The 12,596-nt window shown below is 34.2% G+C and overlaps 1 protein-coding gene across 2 annotated transcripts in view; it reads left to right on the forward strand.

Annotated features, from left to right (window-relative positions):
- Nucleotides 1–11,491, forward strand: part of LOC126876961 (venom serine protease Bi-VSP-like) — a 28,101-nt gene extending 16,610 nt beyond the window's left edge. Inside the window, exons 1-4 of one of the 2 annotated variants that reach the window (XR_007694640.1) lie at nucleotides 9,496–9,743; nucleotides 10,154–10,898; nucleotides 11,111–11,206; nucleotides 11,283–11,491. Coding sequence is in view for 1 of the 2 variants with exons in the window: in XM_050639830.1 (XP_050495787.1) it covers nucleotides 10,154–10,182 (29 nt within the window). In the remaining variant the exon portion in view is untranslated. Of the gene's footprint in view, nucleotides 1–9,495; nucleotides 9,744–10,153; nucleotides 10,899–11,110; nucleotides 11,207–11,282 lie in introns of those variants that run through there. The other variant, XM_050639830.1, reaches the window with a different exon arrangement.
- The last annotated feature ends 1,105 nt before the right edge of the window (nucleotides 11,492–12,596 follow it).

The raw sequence follows: 12,596 nt of genomic DNA on the forward strand, positions 1-12,596 counted from the left end.
AATTATTCATACGGACGTATGTGGTCCCTTTAAGACTACCGGATTCAATGGAGAAAAATATTTCATTTCATTTATCGATGATTATAGTAAAATAGCTAGGATCTATTGTATAAAATCAAAAGATGAGGTCTTTGATTCTTTCGTACAGTTCGTAAATGAAGCCGAAAATTTAACGGGCAAGAGGTTAAAAATATTAAGATGCGATAATGGTAAAGAATATTTAAATAATCGAATTTATAAATTTGCTAGGGATAAAGGTATAAGAATAAATAATTGCCCAACATACGTACATGAATTAAACGGGACAGCGGAAAGGTATAATAGAACAGTGATGGACATGGCGCGTTGCTTGTTAGCGGAAGCGAAAGTACATAAAAGGTACTGGCCGGAAATAGTTTGTACAGCGGAATAACACCAGCTCAGATAAATGACCCTCTAACTTACCTTTGTCCTCGTCGACGTCAGTGATTTTAAAGCTAGTTATAAAGTGCACTTCTCAGCCAGCGTCCACGGCAGTCAATATTATTTAACGGGTCTTAACGCGATGTAAAAAGGGAAAAAGGAGGAAAGAAGGAACAGGGAAGCAAAGAGGAAAAACGAATTTTTCATTTTCTCGAAACTGGATCAAGTTTCAGGCTGCTCGCCAAAGAGTCTGTAGCTAACGAGACAAGATTAGACAAACCACGCTTTAAAATCCCCACAGAACTATAATAATCCTCGAAATCAATACGATTCGTCGATCCATCGCCTGATTAAAAAATGAGATAGGATGAAGCTCACTAGTCGGCCTTTGAACTTTCAATAGTGATTCTCTGTAAATGCTTGAAATTGACGCTTGGATTCTTTCCAGATTAACTAGCTTTGCCCCTCCCTCCCTTTATCTATTTTCTTAGATCGACTTAGACTGCCACAACATATTATCTTTCTTCTTTTCTTTTCTTTTCTTTTCTTTTCTTTTCTTTTCTTTTCTTTTCTTTTCTTTTCTTTTCTTTTCTTTTCTTTTTAGTGGTTAGAGATAAATTTTTCATGTCCTGACTGATAGTTATTTAAAAATACGATATCGCGATTGCTCGTCAAATTTTAAGCCAAGATCTTGACGTAATATTACACAAACTAGCCTCGCTATGTGTAAAACAAAAATAATTCATGCCCGTAATAAAACCGCTGAAAACGAGATCGATGTCAATGAAGTTGACAATGAGGTACGTGGTAGTGATAAAAGTCGATTAATCTTTCTTTTCGAAAATTCAGAGATTCATCCGTTACGGGTTCCCTACGTACTCGTACAAAAAAAATACAGGACAGTTAGAAGTACAATTAATTGATCCTAACATCGCCGTACAAGGAGTCCTAATAGACTTCGCGAGCGCAGAGTAGTACGTGATAGAACAAGCGACTTAATTACAGCCAAAAATCATAAAGCCTAGTAATTCACCGTTCGCGAGCCCCGTGTTACTCGTGAAGACGAACAATGGTTCAGATAGATGATAGGTAGATTTTCGAGAACTAAATAAATATACGGTCGCGGATCGGTATCCTTTACCCCTCACTGCGGATCAAGTCGCGAGATTGCAAAAGCGAGATATTTTATTATTCTGGACATGGCCGGTGGGTTTCTCCAAATCCCTATTCATCCTAATTCTAGGAAGTATACAGCATTGATTACCCTCGATGAACAATTTGGATAATAAGTTGTTGTTTTCTTCGAATTCTTTTGTGCCTTTGTTCGATCCATTCTAAGTTGATCTAAGAAAATAGATAAAGGGAGGGAGGGGCAAAGCTAGTTAATCTGGAAAGAATCCAAGCGTCAATTTCAAGCATTTACAGAGAATCAAGCGGGCTGGTTAAGGTCGTGAGTTGAGCAATTATCCCGCGTTAGGTTCAATCAGGTTAGTCCCACGCGAAATTGATCCAACCATGCGAAAACGTGTATTCTGAGTGTATTCTGATTTCTGTTGCAGATACTTTTGGATTGTTTATTTCTTTCCGCTTGTCATCGCAACTTTTTACGAATAACAAACATGTACAGCAGCTTGGCAATTTACATGAAAACGATCATAATTGCGGTCTATATACCGCCAGCCCTTCTTCACATTCTTCAGTTAAAGATTGGTAAGTTGATACTGATTAATTATGCAATCGAAATCCTATATAATGGCTACAAAAAATATTTGCATCATTATTCTCGTTTCCTAATGAATCGCTGTTTTAATCAAGTTTTATATTGCATCAAATTTCTGTAGTTACACGAAAGTACTAAATTATAGAAAACTTGATATACACGGATTTAATTAATTGATAAATTAGTCAATATATAGGCATTATTATTTCACGTGAAATTTTACAACGTCAAAAACCTAACATTCCTGTACGAGCAGTATTAATCACAAATTGTGAGAATGCCTACTGATAAGGAAGAAAGATAATATAGAAAACGCAGACTTATGGAAAGAGAATCCCTGACATTAGACACGAATACGCGATTTCACGAAATATTTTATGGTATATATAAGATAGAGAATATACATAGAGTACATATAAGTATATATAGAGTAAGAATATATATAGAGTATATATAAGTACCAAAAATACATCCTAAGACGTGTATGCGATCTACGCTGTATGGGACGTGTTATAAATGGTTTCCGCTACTCAACCGCATTTGAATTTGTGAACACGATCGAACAATTGACACGAATTATTAATTCCCGTCTCTACTCTAGTAACGATTTGCTTTGGAACGAGGTCGAATCGTTCTGATTCCGCGCATGATTAACAAATAAGTACAGAGGACATCAATTACTTGGATGGCCTTCCTGAAACTTGATCCAGTTTCGAGAAAATGAAAAATTCGTTTCTTCTCTTTGCTTCCCTGTTCCTTCTTTCCTCCTTTTCCCTTTTTACATCGCTTTGTTTTACATCGCAATTTACATTTATTTGTAAAGTTTGAATCTCCTCGATATTGAAGATGTTGAAGCTGCAAGTATGTATTTCATTTTAATCCATTCGAGACCGAGATTTAATTGTAAGACGATACCTAGGTGTCGCTACGATTTGAATGTTTAGTTAGAATGATTCTGTGTTTTACTCTCTCCAGGGTATCCTTTTCATACTTTGATTTTAAATCGATGACAATCTTAAATAGTATGCCTCATATTTTTAAAATATAAAATTATATACTATGTTATTCTATAATGTATTATGTACAGTTAAATATATATATATAATAATTCTATATTGAAAAAAATATGAAATTAACATGATATATACATTACTACGTAAGTTATATATAAAATATGTATATTATACCCTTGCCTACTGACTGATATGAATTTCTTTCGGTCTCGAATGCGTTAAAAGAGAGCGCAAAGAAGGCGAAATTACTTATTGTAATTAGTAAATCGACCTGAGAGGCAGACAGATACAAGAAAGAAGGAATATTATATTAGCGGCATTATCATGTTTTTGCTCTCTTTAAGTCTTTCATCGAGACAGACAATCTACAGGTATTAATCGACCAATTTCTCCAAGCTGATAACTTCGAATTGATGTTTCTATATAAGAAGTGTTATGTGTTAATCTGTCTAAATGTTTAAAAGGTGTTATAAATTAAATGTTGTTAAACGATACGTAATTGCCTTTTGATCGTAAATTTTACTATCAAGGGGTCTTTTATGTATGCGTAATCATTGTGAATTATAACAATTTATGTGATCGATATTAAAGGTGTTTAAAAGCATGTAGTTTTTTTCTATATTACTATTCTCCTATATTATTATCCTATATTATTATAGCATTCCTATATTATTATAATATCCAATTACATGTTGATACACAAGATATACAGATTATTATTTATAACGTTTTGGTTTTCTTAATTGAGTCATTCATTTAGTACAAATGATAAGAAATTAGTAATAATTCACAAAAAAAGGATATCGTAGTAGAAATATTATAAAAAAACATTTTCTGTTTTAGTGTAGAGTTACTCCTTCTTACAGACAGTGTCGTACAAATCTGTACGTCTCTGAGAAAATGTAGGTATCTGAGCCCTTACTTCCTCAACAACTTTTAGATCTGATAGAAAAAAGAAACATACGAAGTAATAAGTAATGCTTACTAATAAATTCAACAAATACAGAGGAAGATGGCTAAATCGATAAATTAACGAGACTAAAAATTAATTACATCATGGATCTCTCGCTTTTAATTTTAAGCTGTAAATTACCGATATCGGTGACTGCCATATTCTCTTGAGTTTCCAAATCGTAAAGAATCTTTCCCCAGGGATTGGTCAACTGTGTATGTCCCCATGCGACGTAACTTGCTTAAGGAACACGAGCCGGTGATATGCAGGCAACGTATAATTGATTATCATTCGCTCTGAAACGCTGAAGTAATGACCAGTGCAGTGGTCCAGTGGTCATATTGAATGCCGCTGGATATATCAGCATTTGGCAACCTAACCCAGAGAAGCAGGAAATATGAAGCCACCGAATACCAATTAACTTCGTAGTTGCACGGTTCACATTCCATCATTTCTGAATATGCGAGGACAGTCCTCTTATTGTGCTTTTAATTCTTTTATTTGTTTCATTTTCAGCAAATATACTGGTTTTTTAAATTAAGCTTCTTTTTATACAGAGTTACAGATTATATTAATTTTATATAGAATATATTTAAGAAAGATATTTAATTTTTTGCTAGTTAAGTATTGATCGATTAAGTTACTGTACCTTTGTTCCGATAAATGCGTGCCATTTCCTCGAATCTAATATCATAGCAAATGCCAATACCTATTTTGCAGCCCTTCACATCGAACGTCGTTAGGGAGTTACCAGGACTGAGTGAATCACTCTCTCGAAAAGTAATCTTATTAGGAATGTCGATGTCGAATAGATGTACCTAATAACATAAAAATGTAGTCGCTAATTCTATTGCTGCAACTTTTGTAATTTAATATCAAAGTTACCAACTCCTAAACTTTAATTATTTTTTATTTAATAACTGACAGCGTTTTTATCACTTTCTTTTATTAAAAAATCCTATCATTTAATAATGTTTAAAAAGGAGAAAAAATAAGTATAATAATATTTTAAGTATGTGAAAAATTTATACAACACAAACACATTACAACAAAAATGGGCGTTTCCCGTATCATAACGTATTTTATAAACCGTAAATTATAGAATTGGTTATAGTATACGTATGTACATATGTATATTCCTAAATTATTCCTAGATAGAGTCACTTTCTTCGCCCCAATATTTTCAAATTCAAAGCCATAAAGGAATATATTACTTACCTTTCGGTGTTTTGCTATCAAAGTTCCATCGGGACCCCAAATAGTACAGGTATTGTACAATTTATCGCCCCCTATTTCAGGCATCGTACCACCAACTACATAGATGTTGTTTTCTTTAGCTGCGTTCGATGAAGCAACGCTCGTTTCACCATCAGGAATACTCTCGGCGTATTTTGGAAAGTACTCTGCATTGCAATATTTCAATTAATGAAAAATAACTGTCTTTTGTTCCAACCATAAATTAAATTGAAATGTTTGTTAGTTTTTTATTTTTTAAATTATTAAAATAACTAAGTTTTATATTTCGACTTAATTAAATATGCAATTACTTAGCTAATAGTATATATAATAAATTGTTTCTACAGGTTCAAAATGAAAAATGAATATTTAGAAATATTTAATTACGACAATGCTATTTGTGTTAGCATCAGTGGCTTGTTACTCAACGACTTTGCTAGTACTTTTTCAAACATAAAGTTAGTTTTCAATTAACACTTATACTAGAGGCGGAATTATAAATGCAAAATAATTGATAATACTAATTTATAAGTACCTAATTATTAGTATCTTAAAAAATATATTTATACAAAAATCACGATAATCATGAAAATGGGGAAATCCTATATTCTCGAATCAATTCACAATTTATTTTGCATATTAATTAGATTCCGCGCTCATCAGTACGTACTCACTGGCGACATCGAGAAAATTCCTGTATCGGCAATTCCTCGTACGACCAGAGGATCGGAAATATCAAAGGATATTATGGCGCAGCGCGAGTGGAGAAACAGAAACATATGAGCTTAACACCGTAATACTCTTATCATAGAAATAGAAGCAGTCCTCAATTCCCGCCCTCTAACTTCTATCTCCACCGATCCAAATGATCTCCTAGCCCTCACTCCCGGACATTTCCTCATTGGCGATTCATTAATGTGCTTACGTGATCGAGATTTCAGGGACATTCCATCGAACCGACTCTCCAAATGGCAGCATATCCAACAGCTTAAACAACATTTTTGGAACCGCTGGCATAAGGAGTATTTGAACGAGCTAACCAACCGCAATAAATGGAGCAAGGGTGGACACAGCATCCAAAAGGGCACAATCGTCATCCTCAGAGAGGACAACGTTCCCTCCATGCATTGGCCTCTGGGCCGAGTTATCAAGATTCATCCAGGCGCCGATGGTGTCATCCGGACAGCTACAGTTCAGACGGCAAAGAGCATTTTGGATCGGGGCGTCAAAAGGCTTGTCCCACTGCCAATTCAACCCGATCTCGAGAAACCCGAACAACTAGCCACCGAGACGAAATAAGATGGGAACTTCAACCACACCTCCCTAGTTTGATCGGTACCCTCTCAACGGGGGGAGAATGTTACGCCATGCGGCTTACCATAGGTCATATTCTTAACTATCGATCGCGGCACTATAATGTCGCAGACGGATCGTCGTGTCTGCCCGGCAAACAAACATTGTAGTGGCAAGCGCATGGTTCATTAAGCAGGGCGACTTCCAGAAACGTTGACTCGTGGCCCGTATTTTACCTCGCGTAAAAGAATGTGGCGTGATCCGAACGTAGTGGGGGTCGCCTTCCAGAAAAAACGAAAAAAATCGAAAGGCGTTCAGAACTTTTCGAGATGTCGAACCGTCAACACATGTGGTATGTCGCGCATTACTTATCAACCAAAACGCAGTTACATTTTTTTTGTTCCATTTATATCTTTCTAGTTAATAAGTTGTTGAAATAAACATTAATTTATTTGTGTTAATTCTGTGGAATTTCATTGAACTACCCTTATTATCATAATCGAAATAAGGGGATCGATCAGTTCGTGGCGTCGATTATTTAATCGTAACGGGAACTTACAACTCTCGTTGACGTGCTATCTCGCGATCGCGTCTCTCCGCGAACGGTCGAAACAAAATGATTCACTAAAAACTGTCCTGAATTCCTAAGAATTTATTTACCGCAAAACTGACAAAGTGTTTATTTAAAACATGAGGTTGAAGGTAGTCCTTTTCTTTCATTTCATTCATTTTCATTTTCTTTCTTAAGTATGGCTAACACAATATCTAATCAATTAAAATTTTATATTTTCACGTGAAAAGTTTCTTTAGATAATTATTATCAACATGATGACTCACTCTTACGGATTAATACGTGTCTGTAGGGCAATCCGGTGGACTTGATCGGCTTTTTACTTCGAAAGTTGAGTAATCGGTGTCGCTTTCTTACGCATCTTTGAACTGTATAAATGTTTTAAAATTGTTTGATCCAGAATGTACCACACCGGACAATCAAGAAGGCAGGTGCCTTGACTACAGAAAATGTAAACCTCTGCAAGAAATATGGCAGATACAGTACCGTACAACCACCGATTTTTATAGACGATCAGTGTGCAGATACCAGGGCAATGTTACGATCGTTTGCTGTCCGAACGATCCAAACAAAGAGAAGAGAGAAATTTTAATAAAAACTGTGTATAAGTATAAGGCTTTGCGACCACCATACTGTGGTTTTAGCAACGTCTCTCATACCAGGGTGGTCGATGGTAAACCAGCTGAACTTGGTACGTTTTATGTCTTTCTTTCCGATTAATAATAAGCCATTTACTGCAAAGAATGAACTTTAAAGGCATTAAACAGCACATCAATGTACATTTCAATTAGACTAAATAATAATGCTATGATTTTATCGGTAGTAACTTTACTTATTAACTTGAATTATTTCTTTCTTTTACTTCATGTTAGGAAGAGTATCTTTTTGCTTGAAATAAAAAATTGATATAGGAGTAATAATATGGATAGAGATCAAAAACTGTTAGGGCAGAAATTACACGTTTGAACTTTATAGTTCAGTATAGTTCAAATAGAAATTATATAGAATTATTTAATAATTTGTATTCCACTGGAATAAAAATTTAATTTCTGTCTTTATCAAATCTCTATTTCAGAGTATTTGTACGTATGTACTTATCGTCTGCTGTATGATCGAATATCGAATAGGTAATAATCGTTGTTACCTGTTATGTGAGAAAAAATTATGTATATTCACAACTATGACTATTGCATTTTAGGCGCTTGGCCATGGATCGCTGCATTAGGTTTTCGTAATCCCCGAAACCCAGACAAACCACTATGGAAGTGCGGAGGTTCCCTGATATCGGCTAGGCATGTTTTGACCGCAGCACATTGTGCACATATGGATGGAATAGAAAACATACACAATCATAATATTGTCATTCTTAGATTGGTGGAGGAGGTGCCATTTTCGAGTAAGTCCTCAAATATATATATATATATATGCTATTGAGTATTACTGAAGTATCATATCCTGAAATTTCTTACTGTACACATATATTGTGTCATAAAGCGTGTATAATTCTTTCTCATACTTTTGGTCATTCGTTTCCTGCATTTTCATTTATTTTTTTATTTTTCAGGGTACGTATATCCCATTTGTACGAAAGAGCCCCTACGAAAGAGCAACTTCGTCGGCTATAACCCCCTTGTTGCTGGATGGGGAGCATTAAGATATAGTAAGTGATATCAATTTTATAATAAAATTAAATAGTTCCAGTCTTAAATATCTTTCTTATTTTCTTCGTAGGACGACCACGACGTAATGCATTAATGGAAGTACAAATGCCAGTGATTAAGAACGCCGAATGCAAAATAGCTTATTCCAAATTTCCTAATGCACCTGATATCACTGATGGTATAATATGCGCCGAACATGCTCAGGGTGGAGAGGATTCTTGTACGGTAATTAAGTTACAGAGTTACTACAAACTATACGGTATCTGAAGACACGTCGATTCGAATTAACATCAAATCGACGTCTTAAACATTAAAAATAATAGATAAACACAATTTAATAGTTTTGCCCACTTCTCACACCTCGTTATGGTATTTAATCTAATTTCCTTCTAATCTTAGTTTTGCTCAAAATACATATAACATGTACGTTATAAATTGGAGTATTTCAATACACAAATCAATAGAAGATTATTACTGTATATAAGTATAATTTCAATACAATTCGATCGATATATTTCAGTATCTTTGATTAAAAATTTAACGATCCTTTCAGGCTGACCGCGGCGGACCACTGCTGATACAACATGAATTAACCTCGTATTTAATAGGTATTGTGTCTTATGCTTATAAGTGCGGCACAGCTGGGTATCCCAGCGTTTACACTAGGGTCACATCGTACCTTGACTTCATTCTCCAAGCGATGCAATAATATGATATTACTGTTCCATAAATATCATTGTGTAAAAAACGTAAAGTTGGATTTTCTTATTGTGGAGATAAGAAACAGCTCAAATTTACATTGTTTTGTACGTTACAAATTATAGGCTTAAAATGTACGAAATGTAACTTTGAAACGACACTAATTTTTTACGCACGATAAACCTCCACGACTTAGGTATGTAAAGATGATAAACGTATATTAATTCTATAAATTTAGTAATAATAAACCAACTTTCTGAGAAGTTCTGTAAATTTCGTTTCTGTTGTATCAAGAGAATAATGGAATATTCCACTTAGATCGTATACTTCTTGTACGTACGTACAAAATTTTCCGGCTAATCTAAAACACTTCATAAGATAGAGAGCTTCTGGAAATTCGGACACAGAGAGTGCATAAAATACAAGATAAGTCTCGTGTCTTTCAAAATTATTTTTTATTCGCTAAAAACGTCCTGTGTACTCATGCAATCACATGCAACCTCGAAACTTCACTTATTTTTTATCACTTTCCAATTCAATACACAGTTTCAGCATTTTTGACTATATGTAAGAGAAATTTCCATTCAGCCAAAGGTGTACTTACAGATTATAGATTCCTATACGACTCTCAGTAAAAATTTATCCGCACTCCAGATAGTTAAAACTTCTGTCGACCGTATTGATCCATCTGCACTCTTCGTATGACGTCAATATCTGCTCAGTGCTGCTGCGCAGGTTTCTTTGTGTTACGTCAATTCGTTTGTGACCGTTGCGCGAGTAATGGCGCTTTGCAATGGTGATTTGCAGGAAAACAGTGCAGGATGCTGTGATTCGTTTCTTGTGGTCGGAGGTTATGTTTGATGCCTATATTTATCAAAGATTTAATGCACATTATGGAGAAAGTGTTTTGTCACGAAGTGTGTTTGAATGGGCACAAAAGTTCAAAGAAGATCGCACGAGTGTTATGAAAAAACAGCTGGACGCCCGTCCACATCCACGATGACAACATTGAACGTGCTCATGAACTTATGCTCTATGGAATAGACGAGTGACACTGGATAATGTGGCAAATCATTTGCAAATCAGCCACGGCTCTGCTTATGCAATAGTGCACGACAGATTTGGATTTTAAAAAGTTTGTGCGAGATGGATGCCGAAAAAGCTGATGAAAAGGTGAAGACGACGATGCATTCGTGGTTCGCAGCTCAGCCCAAAACATTTTTTAATGAGAAAATACAAAGGTCCTTCGGCAAATGGACAAAGTGTATACAGAAATCGAGTGATTATGTCAAAAAATGATGTATGTCTTTTTTGACAATTGCTTAAAATAAATTCTACACCGACAGAGCGGGTAACTTTTTACTCACCCTCGTAAGACACTTAAATTTCCAATCTATTATGATGAATAAAAGAGCTTATACTATTAAATCTAATTGTATTTTGTTGCATGAGAGTACACGTGTATGTGATGTACATTACCTTTATATCCCCTTGAACGCTTCAATATTGCGCATATATACTATATTTTGTACAGCTTCTATAAAATTTCGTATGTTTGTTTAGGCTGTTAATCTAGAGGCTGGAGTACAAAGAAGTGGCACAATGATGTGGGCTGATGACATTTATAATTATCAAGGAATCACCCCTACATTCGCTCAGGTATATATCGTTGACTATAACGTATTTAACATATATGATTGTTAGAATATTAATAATTAATTTTTAATTCTATCAGAATTTTAATGAAACTGTCCCTTGGGAAGGAAGAACTGATACCTTGATATCATGGTTTGTACATCCTATATATACGACAAATTTTAGAACATTATATAACGAAGAACCAGATCGTCGTGGCCATGTGATGTGAATAAAAGGACTTGAATTTGATGATATTTTTATAATGTTAGATAACATAACTAAGTATCTTCACAGTAAGATAGGATGACATGGTTTACATGATCTTAATGTTGTTCACTCGAGTGATGATATTATAAGGAAAAGCGTAATATCACAGGTAGGATGATTCATAATTTAGAACTACTAACTCATGTATGTATTAAAAATTAAAGAAATATATTAAATTTTATAGGATATTTATGTTTAGTAACCAGTAATTCAGAGATTGGTATTCATGGTTACTATAACGAGGCTGTAGAAACGCACCCTTTCTTCTTTGCAAATGGTCCTGTATTTATGTCTAAGCCGAAACTGGAACCTCTGAATAATTTAGATTTATTCTTGTTATTTTCTAAAATACTTATCTACAGTATACCATAAGGAATGATACCGTATCGCACCTAATCAAGTGCCTTAAGAAACATCAACAGGATATCACAGTAAGTAATCCCTTATCGACAGATATGTAAGTAAAAGTTATGTGTCATTGTTATACACAATTATGTGTTAGTGTTATACACAGTTATTTATCATTTTCTATTAATTCAGTTGTAGCCACTACAATATCTATGACACTGGTAGTAATTATAAGAACAATAATGATGTTCTATAAGAGGAAATGATGATTAGGAACAAAAACTTACAGGTAAGTCAAAGTATATGTTATTTGCCATTTGAAAAGAAAGTTACTAACTTGGAATTTTTTGATAAATAATAATTGTGCAAAATATATTGGATTTCAAATTTGTCAAAAATTGATATTTAAGAAGCATTGTAATAATATAACATTAATATTTTGATTTTTCAGAAGATATCATGCGGTGGATGGATAATATGCAAAAAATATTAAGCAGTATATGAATTTTCCTATTGCGTAGAGATAACAAAATGAATTTTAAAAAATGTCGACACGGTAATAAGAAATAGCATCATGACAAAGAATATATAAAGACAGTTTCATTTTTTATAAATAAAAATTTGTTGTTCCAGATTTTGAAATACAGTGAAACGTTTAATTAGTATCTTAATATCTTTAAATAATTATTATTTTAGAATCAATTGTAATTGTATCATACGTACTTTTGAATTCGTGCAAGAACATATGTAATTTTGAAGTAGTTATTATTAGGAAACTGTTAGACGCGAACAGTAT

This window comes from Bombus huntii, unplaced genomic scaffold (assembly GCF_024542735.1).
Source record: "Bombus huntii isolate Logan2020A unplaced genomic scaffold, iyBomHunt1.1 ctg00000108.1, whole genome shotgun sequence".
Classification (NCBI taxonomy): Eukaryota; Metazoa; Arthropoda; class Insecta; order Hymenoptera; family Apidae; genus Bombus; species Bombus huntii.